The sequence below is a fragment of the Haliotis rubra genome, unplaced genomic scaffold (assembly GCF_003918875.1).
Source record: "Haliotis rubra isolate DU_JTF1 unplaced genomic scaffold, ASM391887v1 Scf1223, whole genome shotgun sequence".
In the NCBI taxonomy this organism is placed as follows: Eukaryota; Metazoa; Mollusca; class Gastropoda; order Lepetellida; family Haliotidae; genus Haliotis; species Haliotis rubra.
In genome coordinates this window covers 164458-184167 of record NW_025765141.1, presented here as the reverse complement: position 1 = coordinate 184167, position 19710 = coordinate 164458, and the positions used below count along the sequence as shown (strand labels likewise).

Below are 19710 nucleotides of genomic sequence, written 5' to 3'. Positions count from 1 at the left end.
GTGTATTCTGCGACACTACACGACGAAATTGAAAATCATGCTGTTAAATACGGGTATTTTACGGATAGTGCGTTTTGTTGTGACGTTTCAAAACATAAACACCATAGGACTCATAAACGTTTTAATTCATTGCTACATGAAATTGCTATTTTCATGATGCGTTTCCTTTTTGGGAGAGTATATTTTTTTCATATGTATAAGTACAATGTCTTTCCGTGGCATTTAGAAGTTGTACATTGATGTCCAAGATATTTTTATGGATTAAAATTCTTTGTAATTTCTCACAACGTTTCGAGACCATTCCAGGTTCCTTCATCAGGTGAACTGGCAGTTAGGACTATGACGTCGTCACTATGACGTCATAACTGAGTTATAGCGTCACAATGCAAGTGACATCACAGTACACTAGGGAGAGTACTGTATAAGTGAGTAGAACCGGCAACTTCCTTTCTTAGATGTTGCCCTCCAATCTACAGATAAAGGTCTCGTCACTTCCGTGTACAGGAAGCCATCTCACATGGATCAATATATCAATTACAACTCCTGTCACCACCCACAGATCAAACAGATAATTTAAACAGTGAAATTGATTACCTCAAGAGAACCTTTACTGTCCTCAATGGCTACCCAGTCCGTCTTGTCTCCAGGACTATCACCAAAACGCTTGAATCATCAGAAGCGCGCCTCAAGCCTGAACCATCACCAATCAGGATCACAATACCCTACGTGGGACCAGTCAGCCATCAGATAGCCCGATTAATCAAGAGCAAAGCGGGCTTTGATGTAACTTTCTCTAGCGGTACAACAATTAAGACACTCCTCCGGGCTAATGGAAGAGGATCTAGCAATGGAAGCCCCAACCCTAGAGGATGTGTATACCAAATACCATGCAGCTGTGGCAATCAGTATATTGGCGAGACTCTCAGGCCCATTAACACCGGGTTGCTGAACACAAGTCGTCAGTATGCAAACAAAGTGATAAGTCAGCTATATCGGAGCACAAGGCAAATAACCCAAGTCATGTTATCATGTGGAATGATATCAGGGTGCTTTCGAGAAATAACAACGACTGGCGTCGGAGAAAACTACATGAGGCTGTGGAGATAAGGAGACATAAACCAGCAATGAATCGTGATCAAGGTGTATACCTGCCAAGTGCGTGGGACCTCTTTATAAAATTATGATGAACCTTAGATAAAAGAAAAACGAGTCTACTATTCTTTTTGGAAAGCCTGAATTTTCATCATTATGTAAATAATTCTTCAAACTCACTTCCACAGTAACTTTATCCCTAGTGTATTGTGATGTCACTTGCATTGTGACGTCATATCTCAGTTATGACGTCATAGTGACGACGTCATAGTCCTAACTGCCAGTCCACCTGATGAAGGGACCTCGAATGGTCCCGAAACGTTGTGAGAGAAATTACAAAGAATTTTAGTCCATAAAAATATCTTGGATATAAGTACAATGTTCATAAGAAAGTGGAAAGTCTTTCAGAATCAATTTATTTCATATCCACGTACCAATAATTCATTCCCCAGACTCACCTTCTTTACAATCAACGCCCATCCATCCAGCTTTACATCCAGAATCACATGACCCAGTCACATGATCACATGACGAATTTCCAGCACAGTGTCTGTCAGAGCAAAGACTAGTACAGAGTGCGCCGTACTTTCCACTGGAACATTCTGTAACAAAGACATGATGAGCTTACAATGTGTTTGACAGTTATATCTATAATCTATACACTGCTGTGTAACTGATGCATTTGTTCTGCCTGCCTCACTATGCATTCAATCTGTCTTGCATTACCAATAAACTGTCGACATTATTTACCTTGTGTGCAGTCAGACCCTATCCAACCAGGAAGACATCCTGTGTCACATGCTCCAGTGTGACGGTCACATGACGAATTTGTAGGTGAACACTTCCGCTGTGCACATGTTTTGTTGCAGTTAGTACCATAGGTTGTGCCGTTGCAAGCTGTCACATATAGACAATAAGTAGGTTAATAATTCATAAATATGCGTAGGCATTTCATTCAGCCAGTATGTTCATCAAAGCGAATGTTGAGGAAGTGTGTTAAAACTTAAAGTCACATCAGCAATATTTCAGGCTTATCGTGACTAAAACTAGTTCTAAATTCATAATACATATATATAATATATAAAGCCCTGTCAACGAAAGACAGTAAAATTACTACATTATCACAAACTGAGTTAAAACTAGCTAGCATATATCTTTAAAAGTAGAAAACTATTTTTGGACAATACAATGTAAAAATACTCTATAGATTGCCAGCAACTGAAGGCTGATCACCATACTAGGGACCATGGGGACTTACAGTACTTTTGCTCACTGCATGGACCCTAGCTGGATTTACACAATCCCTTCAGCCACTGGTGATTGTAGTGAAATTTAGGCATTATTTAAAACAACAATTATTCTACGATTAAAATAATGATGTAGGTCGAAATTGACTCTGAAAGTTTTGGGCCTTACGTACCCTCTCAGGACGACAATAACTTTACAATGCTTCACAGCAAATGAAACGAGTCAATAGGTAATGTTGATGCACCACTAGCACGGAGCCGACAGTAAGACCTCCAGAACGACCGCCTCTTGTTATTCCTTTGCATTAACAATGACGAACCTAAGATGACAGTCAACAAGCCATGTAAACGCATCTACAGCCAGAAGTACCACTGACTGGGACACACAATACTGGCAGTAAAATGTTTCCTCACCTGTATCACATCGTTCTCCCTGCGAACCCTGGTCTACAGTCTCCAGGGCACAATCCAGTCAAGCGATCACAGGTTGAATTCAGGCAGTGACAGAACGTATTACACTTCAGTCCGTAGATTCCTGGGCTGCAAGCTGGTGCATTATTAACACAAGATAAGTACATAAAGACAAGCGCATATATCAAGGGTAACTTGTAGGCATAAATGGAATGGAAATTGTGGAAACATTGAATCGATTAATCGCCGACATTATGCAATTTACATGATTTGATCAGTGATTGCTCTGTAGTTCTATGGATTGATAGTTGACAGGAATGGACAGTATGCAACGCAGTACATGTACACATCGAATTGGACCATTTGTCAAGTATTTTGTGTTATGTATAGACATTGCTTCATTGCTACAGAACGATGGGAGTCTGAAAACAATGCTGTTTTTGTTCACAGTTAAATAACTAACACGCTGTTTAGCCTTACAAATAGATTCTAAATATCTTACTAAATGGGCCACGCTAAATGGTCAAGTGCATTTGCCTACTTTTTTCCATCTCAGCACCAGAACCAGAGTATGATTTCCATAACAAATTAGGAACTGTCAACGTGGCACCCAAATAGATTATCATATATGAAACATTATGGGGAGAAAGGAGTCATGTTTCTCTGTTTGGTAATGCAAATATTGGCATGTGGATATGGTCAAAGATGATTTCAAAGCAAATAAGCGTCAGCTGAAAAGAATATTAACAAGTCTCTATTATCAGACGAAGTAGACTCCCGAAGATCAGTGATGACATCAGATATTAGCGAAAAGGTATCTTCCAATCCGGAGACACCTTCCATCACTCCATATCTATCTTTTCTGAAGGGTGTGGAACATATTTAAATATAAACTTGCATACTTGTTCAGTATTAACATCTGATGTTTATTCCATATGATATAGATCTGATATTAACCTTTTGACGACAAGACTTTTTAAATGATCCAATGATCAATGATCTTTATGAATATGAATCAGAATTTCTGAGGTAATTTGGTCAAGAAGTTCAACTTGAGCTTACAGAACCAATAAACTTTGTTTTTTGTTACTCTTTTAACCATTACACATATGAAAGATTTGTGGTTAGTCTTATGCGGAACACCAAATTTATTCTTTAAAAACTTGTGGTTAATTAACACCGAGCGATTAAAAGTGGCCAAAAAGTCGCCTGCTTCCCTCTCGCCCGCCAACGAAACCACAGACAGGTTACGTAACTCTGTCGCCAGAGCACTGCAGTAACGTCATATGAGGAACGATTTTCAGTTAGTTGTATAGAAAATGTGTAGCACGCTCATCATTTTGATGATTTCTCGACATCAACGACGACATGCCGAATCGTTGCTTTGTCGTCAATTGCTCCTAGGGGTCGGGCGATGGTGTCCCCATGCACAGATTTCCACAGGACCCCGCAGTTCGTGCTAAATGGGTTATGTTTGTGAGTGCGAAGCGAGCGTTGTGGAAGCCTGAAACGATATCTTACTTGTGTTCAGATCGCTTCACGGAAGTTAAAGAATCAAAACTACTTACTAGTAAAATATGCATATGATTGATGACCATAAAGATTTTCTATGACACAACTTGTAACATAACGATTTCTTCCTCGGAAGTGAGGTTGTGGTCGAAGTAACAATAATATTGTAAGTAGTATTATATTGACACCCACCTCGCTGCCACGAGAGCAATTGTTATGATATACGCTATGTCACGCAAAATCCTATTGGCCATCAATAAAATACATATATTACTACCAGTAGAAAGTAGTTTTGATTTTGTAACTCGGTGAAAACAAACCTAAATACCATTTATCCTCAGACTGGCGGATGTTCCAGACAGGGCGCCGCCATTTTTAAAAAATAAAAAAATCTGTTAGAATTAATGAGATTATAGTTTGTTTTCATCAAGTTAGAAAATCAAGACTACTTTCTACTCGTAGTTAAATATGTATTGGAATCATTACCAAACGGATTTTGCATGACACAACTTATAACATAACGATTTCTTCCACGGAAGCAAGGTGGGGGTCGAAGTCACAATACTGTGCGATAAATTTCTTGCTACATTCCCATGGTTAATGTCCACTCACCAGTATGTAGATACTAGTCCATGTTCGTCTTTATATTTGGTCTTATAATTCTAATTAGTTTATTATCATACTTGTATGCATTTTGAAACTAAATAAAAAGCAGACGATCTGCTGATACTTATAGTGAATTTATAACAGAACTGTAATATCTAGACATTTTATAGTTTGCCAATGTGAATCATAATTCGCACACACACCCTAGTGCATGTTGTCTCATTACACTTCACGGCGAAAGCAATGATTCTGTTGAATGCTACGACAAATGAATAAAAACAAAATGCAAATATTAAAATTAAAACAGATTATAGGAAGTTATAGGAACAATATCAGGCCATTACCTTGTTCGAGGAATGTATCCATCAATATCCACAAAACTGTTCCAAATGATGTGTCTTTTAATAGTTTAATATACGAAAAAGTGATAAATCTTTTCAGGTATTGGTGTATAGTCTCATTGGTCACCCAAGATAGCACACCTGGCAACTAATTGCATTATGTCCGCCTTTCTTTAAAAACAGTAATTTAGTTAGCCAATAATGGGCATTCAATCAATGTATTGCCGGTTAATCCTTTGAAAGAGGGACGTTGTTTTTACGCAGACACCGACACGACAGAGTGTATTCAGTATAGATTAGTAAATCTACATACATAAACACTACCTTTTGACAATTCCGCTGTGTAAGATAAAAGTAATTAATCAATCAGCGTGTTATCGGTTAATCCTTTGATCGATGTTTATAATGTTGAATATTTACTCCAGACACAAGAAATGCCAAATGGGAACCTTTGTCGGGTAATCTAAGTGTGTTACCACTAATTATACCTGTTATAAATTCATTAACTGACCATCAAGTGAATAATGACAAATATCATGTGTAGGTTTATACCACCTAACACGGGAGTATTAATTGCTGTATTGCATGTGAAAACTTATGGGCCGACACTGTTTTGAGAATACAAACAGATTTTTTACATGACATGATTAAATATCGACGTAAAAAAACACAGAAATGGGATGAATTTGGATCAGTCATTATACAAATAGGGCCTAACGACACCAATCGATTTTGACAAAATTGTCTATAAAAACAAGTTGTAACTCGGAAACTAGGCAAAGCAGGAGACAAAATTAAATGACAGTAGATTGTGAGAACATATAGCTTTCATTTTCCACAACAATTGTCACGATTTCAGGTTTATACAAGCCTGTAAACAAGATAATTTAACCCCTAAAATGTAGATGAATTCTGCATCGGCCCTCAAAGCTATTCCTCATATGACGTCACAGAGGCGCGCCGCTCTGATTGGTTAAAATTTCGTTCGCGGGTGAGAATTGTGCACTGTTGTCAAAAAGGTCGATTTAAGTCAATCAAAGGTCGAAATGAGTAGTTTTAATGACGGGGTTTCATTTATAGTGATGCCAGTTAGTGATTTATGTATTTGTACCCCCTAGGGTTTATGTGACCTTTACGGTACATCGATGATCTAATATCGTTCAATAATCACCAAATTGTCAATTCATGAACTTGAAATTAGGGGGACAAGTGAGATCGCCTCGACAGTTTCATATTTAGATCTATGAGTGACAAAACCTCTCCACGAGGCTGTATGACGAAGGAATGATATCAACTTTCCAATAGTCAACTTCCCTTTCATGTCGAGCAATAGTCAAATAGCTCCAGCCTTTGGTGTTTATATTTCACAACGTTTTAGGTACAATCGAGAATGCCAGTTTAATCAGGATTTCAAAGACTGGTCATACCACTCATGCTCAGAAGTTGTTTCATCAATGTTACAACATTCAAGGCTCGCATTCAAAAAGTGTTATGGTAGACATGTGGAGGACGTTTCCCAAATTTGCTGCATCAGTGACAAAGATGATGTCGGATGCAGTTCCCTGTTTTGACGTATGCCATACTTTCCCGAATTATTTCAGGTGAACAACTGTCTGGATGTTAATGGCAGTGCCACCGGTAGGGTAGGACTGTACAATCGACTCTTCTTTCAGCAAATAGTTCTTATACAGAAATAAATTACACCCAGTCAACACTGTCACACTTTCACAATGTATTTGATAATGCTTCTCAATCACTGTGACACAATTCTGGCACAAACCTTACAAAGACTCGGAAAGGGTAGTGAAACACACGACTGGTCATATACTTGTAAATACAATGAATGTCTTACCGTAGATCTCCACCTCACAGATGTTCAGTGCACTAGCATAGCCATCTCTTCCTCCTGTCCCCGAGTTCCTGATGGTGACGTATCTGCCGGTACAGATACACGTCACGTCAGTTGGGTTGGGAGTACATGGTGGACTCGGGAGGGTGGAGCAGATGCTGGAGGTGTCGTTGTTCAGATAGATGTTGGAGTTGGCATTTCTCCAGTAGTCTTGAGTAAAACACATACTGTTTCAGGCTACGTTACACTATTATACTGTGTTAATATACACGTCAGTTGGTTCCTTGGATGAACTTGGGAGGATGGAGCACACGGTGGCGTTGGCGTTGTTCAGGTACATGTTAGAGTTAGAAATATGATTAGCTTTACATGCCACATATATATTTTGCAATTAGTACTTGTATCTGGTATTAAGGTAATTCAAACAGCAGCTTCAATAACAGGGACCTATCGTAATAGCACATACACTAGCATACTGTGTCAATATAGTTGCTATCAGTTTTTATTTCAGATCACAAAACTATGTTCATGCAATAGACTAATGAGGACTAACTGAGAGGAGACACATTCAATCCAACAATATATGCATTAGAGCAGAAGGTGTTTAGAATATTTACATCAAAATCTCTCGATCGTTTGCCAAAAGTATCGGTCACTGAAGTGATTTGTGATTCCTTCAACGAAACAGATTATGCAGTCAACTGTGCAAACTGCAAAGCCTCAAAGGTGGTGATACTTTAATCTCCAATTCAGTCCAAATACAGTTACTCGTGTATATCACGGTCTGTTACCTACACATAAATACAGTTACTCGTGTACATCACGCTCTGTTACCTACACATACATACAGTTACTCGTGTACATCACGCTCTGTTACCTACACATACATACAGTTACTCGTGTACACTCTGTTACCTACACATACATACAGTTACTCGTGTACACTCTGTTACCTACACATAAATACAGTTACTCGTGTACACTCTGTTACCTACACATAAATACAGTTACTCGTGTACATCGCGCTCTGTTACCTACACATAAATACAGTTACTCGTGTACATCGCGCTCTGTTACCTACACATAAATACAGTTACTCGTGTACATCACGCTCTGTTACCTACACATAAATACAGTTACTCGTGTATATCACGCTCTGTTACCTACACATAAATACAGTTACTCGTGTACATCACGCTCTGTTGTCTACACATAAATACAGTTACTCGTGTACATCGCGCTCTGTTACCTACACATAAATACAGTTAATCGTGTACATCACGCTCTGTTACCTATACATAAATACAGTTACTCGTGTACATCACGCTCTGTTACCTACGCATAAATACAGTTACTCGTGTACATCACGCTCTGTTACCTACACATAAATGCAGTTACTGGTGTGTATCACGCTCTGTTACCTACACATAAATACAGTTACTCGTGTATATCACGCTCTGTTACCTACACATAAATACAGTTACTCGTGTACATCACGCTCTGTTACCTACACATAAATACAGTTACTCGTGTATATCACGCTCTGTTACCTACACATAAATACACTTGCAGAGTAAAGAAAGTTACTGTCCGAGTGTTTGTTATAAGTTTCAAAGGCATCCATATTATGTGAAGGAGAACAGTAATATACCTTATTCCAACACAAAACCAATTACAGTATTTCGAGTGTTGGCGAGCTAATGCATACTGTCAAATCCAAGTACAGCATATTTACGACCCCAAAGTACACTCGCGTGATAAAGTATATTCGTTTCATTCATACTTTCAGCTGAATTTCCCATACATCAGCGGATTTTTTTTTTCAATATGTAAATCACTTAGTTAACAGAATAGCAATAACAGGGTTGCTATAAATTAACATAGGTATCACTCGTTGAGGTATAATAGGTGATGACGCAGAACTATTACTGCTATAGTTTAATCACAAATGTATCTTGTCAGATAGAGCAATGCCAGCCTATTGCACATATCTGTGTGTGCGTCTCTCTATTGTCCACTATATATTTGTTGGTAAAGTACCTTAGCGTGGATTTATTTTTAAGCTGAATCACAGATTTGGAGTGTGCGAATATGTTGATATGCATGCTATCTCCACATCATTTTGTTCGGTTTCAAATTAAAATTAGAGACTATCAATTCGGTCTAATTTTCAAACAGAGTCTATTTCCTAACTGTTTCCCGGTTACACTTTTAGTTTCAACTTGGAAATATACACGTGGCTCGTAACTTTCATCGGTAAATGCACCTTCGGCGGTAGAGTTAAACATGGTCAGAAGTCAGTAAGTCCGTGCTGGCCTGTGGTCTGATGTAACACTATTTGGTGGTCAGAGGTTGTGCGGAAAGGCGGGTTTGGTTTTCATACGCTACTAGAGGTCAACAGAAGTCAATACCCAAAGTCACCAATTGAAAACAAAAACTTGCTGACAACCTAAAGGTTATCGTTAATGCTAAAGGCCAACAAGCGTCAAAACAACAACTTGTCAAACCAAATGAAAATATCGTTATCTCTCTTGTCATCTCGCTGTTAAACGCCACCTCGGCTGTAAAAACTGGACATTTACCTAAGGAGAAGATGACTGGTTAAATCAGAAACAATCACAAGTTTGGAAATAGTCCCTATGCGGTCAAACGTTTACGGTCGGAGTTTTGGATAAACATGGAGGAGATTTGGAGAAACAGTAGGAAGACAAAGGAGGGCACTGAACACAGACCAGGACAAGACAAGGACGAATGCAGAGCAGCCTGAACTCTGGGTAGGCCAACACAGTAGGACGAACCCTCGGCCCGTAACCTCCGTCACAGTCTCGGCCACCCTCTGTTGCCACTGGCCAGATAATTGCTCAAATGTTTTAAAAAGGCATTCTACAATGTGCATGTCCTCCTAATACTCGTTACAATCTTCGGCCAGCACCGTCGAATTCATCTCAGACGATGATAAGAGCAAGGTTATACAATAAATAGCTGTAGACATTACAGTTTATAGAAACATATTTGATGTATATTCGTGTACATTCATCATTCGTTTGTATCAAACGTGATTTGATCTACGCATTTGATCATCCTAATTTGGTCTTGTAAAACATTATGGAAATCACTATATGTAAGCTTAGCGTACGAGCCTCATAGCTAACATCAGCTGAAAAACCCTGTTTAATTGTATTCACATGTATAACATAAAGCATAACACGGTAGGGACAACAATAGGACGGAAATAGAATATGTCTATATCACTTATTTTCTGTTAGTTACGGCATGTCCCTGAAGTGCTATAGGCTAGCCACAAGTATGAAAGCAAATGATACCTTGCCACAACTGACTATATATCTGTTCGTCATTCATTATTACGTTTTTGTGCAAAACGAACCTGTTTTGCAGCTTCCCTTATTTATCAATGTAATGTGATTATGGATATGATGATAAATAGATGTAATACTCATCAGAATATCTTTTATAACTTATTCATTAATATATTTGTTTGATTTTGTCGTTAGTTATCCCCATTCTAATTCAACTCGTTTTACGCTGTTTTTTCGTGAAAGAAATTCATTATTTAAACCAGGTCAAAGTTCCTCTAGGTCAAAGGTTAATCATATCACTCCTTCAACTTACACCATCGCCAGAGAAAGTAGTTCCCTTTTCAAACTACACACGTTTATTATGTGCACACAGACTAAATTTGACAATGATGAATAGATCATAGTATTATAGATAAAATGGAAGGTATTATGATGAAACCGCCCTCTAGTTACAGAAATGAGCGGCCCGCTGATTCCTAAACTACGGGCCATTATCAGTTCTGTTGTCAAATGACGTCATAGCAGGTGACGTCACACTCCATAATGACGTCATAAACCTTGTTTCATGATCTAACAGTGTTGGGTCAACAGCCCGTTGCGAGTAAGTTGTTTGAACTTAAAATTAAATTTATGATACTGTTTTGTCTTTTTTAAACACAAATTCCACCAATTTTAGCTGGATAGGGGAGTTAATTGACCAAAAGCTTCTGCAAATGACAATGTCCTGCGAAACAGCGTTACCCCAGTAGTGTAGGGATACATTCAAAGGTTTCGGTGAATCGGTTTTCAAATTGCGACCGTATATGCTGATTATACCGTTGGAAATTTATAGCATTGACCAATCAGAACTCGTGTTACATACTAAGTTGAATTAGAATTTAATTTATTGGACTAGACGAGCCTAGGTGAGTATTCTTTGATACACTACAATTTTAAACCAAATGAAATAGTTTATCTTAGAACATGATGTCGACACCTACATCCATTTCTGCTGTAGATCCTGATGTCATACAGCTGGAGGTCCTGGCCCAGATCCACTGTCCAGTCTGACGGAGATCCAGCAGCGTGGAAACAGGTGCTACTACCACCATTCATGTCACTGTTTCCATCAACAGCCTTTGCCGCGTACCAGTCTAGGTACACTCCAGATGTTGTTGATGCTCCCTTGTTCAGTGCGATGTTTTCTATCAAAACATTATGACAGGTATTATGATTATAGGACATTCTACTGTTGATAGCAATATGAAAATCACAAGTCTAAAGTCTGCATTTCATGTTACATATGAATACTACATGAAACATATGCGAATATCCTGGAATATATATTTAATTTTAGGAAGAGCCATTTTTCATGCAGCACATATCAGGATATTTAATAGACGTAATAGCGTAAACCGAACGTGGCACTAACGTTTCTGGCACAGGCCTCCTGCCTTCCTCCAACCAGTGTCACAATCACCACTACAGGCACCTGTTGTTTCGTTACACGGTATCGGACAGTGACAAGAATAGCTACAGGAGTCTCCAAACTTTCCCGATGCGCAGAAACCTGTGGAGAGATGCAGAAACCTAAAACTCGTCAGTGACAAGAGTATTTGCAGTCTTTAAACTGTCCTTGCAAAATCCAGTTTCAAAGTCCATGTCGTGATAAGTTTAAATAAAGCTCCTGTTCGGATTCACATAAATGCACTATTGAAAACGTAGGGGCTATCAATAAATGTCACAACTACATTCTATATCGTTCATGAGATAAATAGTTGCACAGTGTAACAGGAACATCTAACTGAGATGTGCACGGATCCGCCTCTATTCTCACCACATCTATCCCCGAGGCATTATGCTAATCCTACGTCCACCTTATTCAGCGCACAGTTCGTTGAGAGTGTTCGAGTGATAGGGCAGTACGCGCCGTCTAGCACTATCCCGGACATGTCCTATGGGTGACTGGACTGAATGCTGACCATGGTAAGGTGGTTATGTAACCTGAAACACAAAACGACGTCTGACACAAAGCTGACGCTCTTAGCTCCAACGACTTCTTGCGTTAATGTGGCGGTCCGTCAATCGCGGGATAACAGGCATGCCGGTTCTTTCTGTGTGGCTGATTTGGAATTGTCTGGCCACTCACTCTACCACCTGTAGCTCATTGAGGCTCAATTCAAATTTGAGAGGCATTTTTGGAGACTAAGGTTTCGCAATACAATCGTTCTGTCTCCAACGGTACTCGATTGTTTATACGGTGATTGTAATTACGGAATGTAAAAAGTTAACAGCTCGTGCCACAATACGCTCTCGTCCAACTTTCCAGCATGCCAACAGCACGAAACCATCCCAGACGTAACAGACGCTGCATGTCAAGAAACGTTCAGCTGAGTCCATACAACAATACTAGAACAATTTTCAGCTGCATTTCCGAATTCACCTATTGTCATGGAAACGCTTGCTCAAACTTGGCTTGTTTGCAAAATCTTCATAATTCGTTATGAATGAAAAAACATGTTCTGTATCCATAAAAAATGATATTGTTTCCCAAATGATATCAACCCAAAATGGAATATCCCGTACTCTGTAATAGTATAGCACATTCAGCTTAGAGATACATATTCTAAGAGTTTGGTCACAGCTGGCTGAGCTACTGATCAAATATATACTCTTAAAATAAGTAGGGAACATGAACTTTCAATTTGGATAGAAAGTATAACCGTTAGCAAATTTTGCAAAGACAGACATCTTATGAACGCACCACCACTTCTCTTGATCATCACCCCTAAACATCACTCACGACATGCACGTGCACAAAGCCGTAGCCCTACACACGTGCATGGGTTGTCATTTTTTATTTGACAGTTTTCAAGATGGTCGATAAACCACTATAGACCACTAATTGTGACAGTCATCTTACAGTTGTTAGTGTTTGATTTGTTGTTGTTGTTTTGGTTTTGTTTTGTTTGTTGGGTTGTTTTGTTGTTGTGTTTTTGGGGGTTGGGGGTTTTCTTTTCTTTTTGGGGTGGTGGTGGTGCTGAAAACGGAAATCGTACACAGGCAAATTTCACATCATACACCAGTCATCTTTCAAGAGCTATTACTGTACACACAACTATGGTCATAAGTGAGTGAGTGAGTGAGTTATTATTTAACGTCACATCGGCAATATTTCAGCCATATCGACACCGAAATGGAATAGATGTATACTATAAAACCCTGTCGACGAAGGACAGTAAAACAACTAGAATATCACAATTACAACTAAACCTAGTGTGGAAAATTAAAACTAATGGCACTATTTGGACAATACAATATAAAAACTGGCTATAGATCGACAACAACTGAAGGTAGATCACCAAACAAGGGACCATGGGGACTTACAGTACTTTTGCTACCAGCGTGGAACCTAGTTGGATTTATATCACCCCTTCAGCCGCTGGTGATTGAAATCAAATTTAGCCAAAATTAAAATGACAAAAGTACCACAGCTCGTAAATTTAAATTTCCTTTGAATATTTCGGGACTTAATAATTTCTCAGGAGGCAATACTTTTACGCTACTTTTTGAGGGTACAGGCACTAACAATCTCAGTTCTAATCTAAAGTACCAATAATATAATATACTCTCCCAAAAAAGAAACGCATACAGGAATTTCAACTGTATTTTTATGTTTATTTTGAAACATCTTGTAGGCTTTATGAGTCAATGAAATATAGCGAAATTGCACACTGGGATGCATCCGTCTTTGGCAACAACTCGAGGAAGTCAGTTTGTGTGTCATGGAGACGTTGGTGGCGCTGTAATCAATACCTCGTCTTGGGCATCCAGAACTGCACCAACACCTCGGCAGAACGAATAAGTCTCAGTCAATCGCAGCCCACTTGTAGTGCCTGTGTCAAGTGTCTGGAGGGTTACAGCGTCGCACCCGTCTGTCCAGGGCATTCCACAGATGTTCGATCGGGTTTAAGTCTGGTGATCTTGAGGGCCAGGGGAATTGATGTTGTGGTTCTGGAGGAAGTCTCTAGTGTGACGTGCTGTGTGGGGCCTGGCATCCTGTTGAAACAACGCACTGCATCGGCACAATCCACTCTGGGGTAGTACAACTACAAACGCTAAAGGCAAATTACTAGAGGAGTTTTGTTCAGATAAGGATTTATGTCTTTATAATGATGGTTCCAACACATATTTACACCCTGGTACAGGAACCTATTCTGCTCTCGACTTGTCACTCACAAATTCTGAACTACTAAATGAATTTGAATGGTCAGTCCCCGATGACCTCTGTGGAAGTGACCATTTTCCTACTATACTAAAACCTGTAACTCCATCTGATGTACCTCCATCATCAAGGCGGAATTTTAAGAAGGCTAACTGGGCTTTATATGAAACACTGTGTGCTGCAAAACCTAATCCTGAACTTTTTATTGACGTTCCTGATGCTATCAACTGTTTTTCTGATGAACTGAATACCATAGCTGATGAATGTATACCACAGTCCTCTGCAAATCCACATATCGGTAAACCATGGTTCAACGATGAGTGCAAACAAGCTAAAAGGCAAGGAAAAAAGCAGAACATTATTTCCGTCGCCATCCTGTGGTGCATAGTTTACATAAATTTAAAATGTTAAATGCTAAAGCGCGGCGTACCTTTAAACAGAATAAACGCCAATCTTGGCACAATTATGTATCCACAATAAATTCTCGAACGCCCATGTCCAATGTATGGAGCATGGTCCCGAAAATTAAAGGCAAAGATACTAAATCTAGTGTCCATCATCTTAAACATGGAGATCAAATACTTACCAATAAATCAGATATTGCAAATAAACTGGGTGAAACTCTCGCTAAACACTCTTCCTCATCTAGTTATGTGCCTAACTTCAAACAATATCAAAAACAAGAAGAAAGGAATACTATTAATTTCAATTCAGATAATGGGGAAAATTATAATGAAACATTTTCTATTCATGAACTCCATACTGCTCTTCAGCAAGCTCACGATACTGCTACAGGTGCTGATAACATACATTATCAACTCCTGAAACACTTACCAGAATCAAGTTTAGAGGCGCTCTTTTGATGATATTTGCACGTCAGGTAAATTTCCTTCCTCATGGCGTGACGCTATAGTAGTACCAATACCTAAACCTGGACGTGATTATACGGATCCGTCCAATTATCGACCGATTTCACTAACAAGCTGTGTTTGCAATACCATGGAACGCATGGTAAACAATCGACTTGTTTGGTACTTGGAAACTAATAACCTTATAATCGATATACAATGTGGTTTCCGTAAAAACAGAAGCACTGTCGATCACCTAGTGCGCTTGGAATCGTTTGTTAAAAACACTCATATTAATGAACAACACGTTGTGTCTATCTTTTTTTGATCTTGAAAAGGCATATGACACTACGTGGAAATATGGCATTTTACGAGATTTACATGGCTTAGGATTGCGAGGCCGTTTGCCTCAATTTATAGCTAACTTTTTAAATGACAGACAATTTCAAGTCTGCGTGGGTTCTACCCTCTCTGATCATTACAATCAGGATCAGGGTGTCCCACAAGGCAGTATTTTGTCTGTGACTTTATTTAGTATCAAGTTCAACAGTTTATCCAAGGTTTTAAATGCTTCAATTGATGGATCACTTTTTGTGGATGATTTTAGTATTTCTTGTCGTGGTAAAAATATGCATACTAATGAACGGCAATTGCAGTTGTGTTTAAACAAGATAAATAAGTGGTGTCTTGAAAACGGCTTTACATTTTCTAAATCCAAAACTAATTGTATACATATCAGAGGAGATTCAGATTTAACCCAGGTCAAGTTTGTCTGACAGCATGCAGATGATTTTGTTATTCTAGCTTTCGCCTCTGACGTTGTTCTGGTGATAGAAGCTTAGCTCTGTTTATGCTCTGAGCTTTGAACTAGTTTTTTGGCATCTGCAAAACTAATGCTTTGGTTGAATTTGATTTGATTTATCTCCATTTGATGTTTCCAAACAGGACAGTGAGAGGAATGATCCCCTGCACAGTGTGTACATTTTTTGACATTACTGTCACAATCCTCTGCTGTACGTGTCTTCTCACCACAGTGAACACATACAGCAGACAATGTGCAAGTATTGACGCCATGACCGAACTTTTCGCATTTGAAACACCTTAGAGGGTTCGGAATGTACGTTTCTACATTGATGTTACAATAACCTGCTATAAGAGATTTTGGAGCATTTGGTGAAGAAAATGAAAACAAGTAGGTATTGGATGCTTGATTGGCATTATAGAAGATGATAGTTGATGAACATAGATATTTTTCTGGGTTACATCTTCTTTTTGTTCTCGAATACAACGTTTTGGGGGCTTGTTCTGGGGAAGGTCATCAGGTAAACTGAACAGTAACTGTTAGGTGAAGGCCGTGACGTCAGGTAAAAGGGTGACGTCATAGAATGCTATGACGGCGGACAATACATGTGGTGGTCAATAGATACACATGACATGGCTAATAGAATACATGTTATTATGAATATATAAGATGTCATTTACTGCAAAATTGATGGATCAATTTAGAACTGTGCAGATACTTATACAAAATTGTTGATTGAATTAGAAATGTACAGAGACGTATTTATAAATGTATAGAATGTAAAGTAATAGCAGTGTATACATAGAAATTATATGAGAGGTATAACATTCTCTTTTGACTACAATTAACGCTGTCCTGTCGATGACAAGAGCCTCAATGTTGGTGACTTCATCTCGACTTCATCTCTGGGTTTGGATGGCCTCTGGGTTTGGTTTATGGGGGTGTGCGGGTGATTTAAACGCTGAAAATGACAGGACCCAGGCATTTTTTAAGTCAGATTTTGACATCTGCACATGTTTGCCGATGAGAGGGAGGCGAGGGATGTATTTTCAACGTCATATGTCAATGCACATGTACAAGTTGTGGTATATTTTCACATGTTTGGATTTCAAGGTAAAGTTCGTAAAATGCAATTATGAACCTTTCTCGATGTGGTTTAATGCGTAAATGTTTCGTCGATATTAACTGATCTTCTCGCCTGATCAGTAAGACCACCACAATGTTGAGCAACCAGAAGTAAAATACCAATGTATGAAATAAGGCCCGTCCGACAACCCGAGAAGGGTTAGATTTCAGACGGACGGTCTAGATTTACAGCTAGCCAGCCCGATGGTCTGGTAAAACAAATTAGATGTTATATGCATCTGACTCATACCTTGGTTTCTGGTCTGGTTAAATCTATTTTGGACTGGTGACATTTTGAAGTTACCAGCCCTGATATCCAGCTGGGGTTTTGGCTTATTTCATACACTGAAAATACCCAAACAAACTGTATTAACGGTTACGCCCACTGAATATCTACAGTATGCGTAACACTATGTGTATTCTCTCTTTTGTAGTTACAAGAGGCGACTATAGTCCCTGCATATTCCGGGTTTAGACAGCAGGCTGCACTCTTAACGTATCTTGTTCATTCCGCCCGATTCCAGCAATATATTTTACGCCTTGAACAACGTAAAAAACGTTTTTCAGCTGAGGTGCATCATCGTGGTTACCGGTTCCCTGTATGTAAACATTCGAGTAGTAAACATACTAGTCTCAATATATTCAAATATACATCAGTTTAATGTTAATGATTTCTATATATGTTTCGTCGTAGTTAACTAATCAGATCTACTCACCCGATGCCAGCTGTATCCTTCCTACACACACTAACACAACCAATATCCTGACACCCGCCATGTTGAACAACGAGGAAGTAAAAACACCCAGTCAGACTGTTACGTCATTTGCGATCCACTGTGTTATGTTTGTGTAACTCTATGTGTATTCAGCTTTTGAGGTTACGGGGTGAATTCATTTTGCAACACCGCTGGGTTCAGACAGCGGAGTTTCTGCACAGGCGGTTCTATGCATACAGTCAGAGTATTAAACGACACATATCACTGTAATGGGAACAATGTCTCCAGCTTTCATATTCGTCGTCTGTGTAACCCTTCCTCAATAACCTGTACATCCATTTCAGACTGGACAGGGGAGAGGGACAACATAAGAAGTGTTCTATGCACAGACGTAGCGAGACACACGGCTACGGCTTTGATCAATGTAAGAGTACATTCCAGAACAGCTAAGTGGAGTATCAACAGCTCACACTCACTTCATTCTCCTCCTAAGCATGCATGTGACTCACGGACCCGTTGTAAGGGTGACTCCAAATAGAGCTTGCAGGGTAGCGTCCATCTGGGTCACGCTCGGTCAGCCTTGACGACTTATAAGCGCTCGGGAATATTATTTACATGAACTTAAACAGAATACAACATAACTGTTTTGTCTATATATAGCGTGTCGTGTTTTCTTTCATGTGTGGAATTATACCTCTGAGTTGTTACTTTCCCCGTTGTTCATTAAACGCGACATATTTGATTTGGTGGAAGTCGATATGTTATATCTATGATTTTGTGTGATGGCGATTAGAATCCACACCGAGACAGTGGGTTCGAATCCCGAATGGATTCATCTTTCAAAATATACTTGAACCTTTACTTTACTGAGAGAGTGAAATCCCTCGAAACATATGTTACATTTATCCGGCTTCTTAATGGCAATAGGTATTTTCCTTGGTTGACTAAATGCAACCTTCTGTGTCTACTCTGTGTATTGATACTGTTTGAGTGCTGACTAGTCCTTCCGCTAGAATTCTTATGTTATTTTCGATACTGAATGGTCAATCCCATAACACAACATACAGCGCAGTAACATTTACACACCTGTGTTGGCCTTAACACAATATAGGATCTGTTCCTGGACGTTCCTGCTTCTTTCCTTGCGTGGATTTGCAAGAAAATTCAATGTTACTTTTGTATGAGAGTTATACTCACTTCCTGTGGAATGAAATAATTTCTGCTTCAGGAAATGGGTATACTGGCTTTGGAAATAAAATTCTTACAGACATGTAAAATGTACTTCCTGTTTACTGACACCCAGTTAGAAACGAAACATGTAAAAGCAGTTATATTCTGTACTTTATACGTCTGTAGCAATTTAATGTGAATGTCTTGCATGGTTGCACTTAAGTAGAAGTTACGATATCTATATGGCGACGTTTCGGGACTTATCCTGTTACCGCTATCAAGCTTACTAACTAGTCCACATATTTGCTACTTTGTCATTACCCAACTTCTAAAGACGCCTATCATACAATTCACCTCTTGGTGCCAGCTCTCACAGAGAAGTTAGGAATGACATTTCCCCTGAGGTCAGTCCAAACCTTACCACATCAATGTTCACAATGAGCATGATATGTACATAAGATGAACATTTT

The 19710-nt window shown here is 39.1% G+C and overlaps 1 protein-coding gene across 1 annotated transcript; it reads right to left on the bottom strand.

The window, feature by feature from the left end:
• Window positions 1–1911: 1911 nt before the first annotated feature.
• LOC124265976 (multiple epidermal growth factor-like domains protein 11) lies at window positions 1912–18603 on the bottom strand. Its single transcript, XM_046700802.1, has 6 exons — window positions 18071–18603; window positions 11787–11924; window positions 11356–11559; window positions 7062–7268; window positions 2754–2886; window positions 1912–1989 (listed from the first exon to the last, which is right to left on the bottom strand). The coding sequence occupies exons 1-5, from the start codon at window positions 18129–18131 to the stop codon at window positions 2759–2761; spliced, it is 738 nt and encodes a 245-aa protein (XP_046556758.1). The 5' UTR covers window positions 18132–18603; the 3' UTR covers window positions 1912–1989; window positions 2754–2758.
• Between the last annotated feature and the right edge of the window lie 1107 nt (window positions 18604–19710).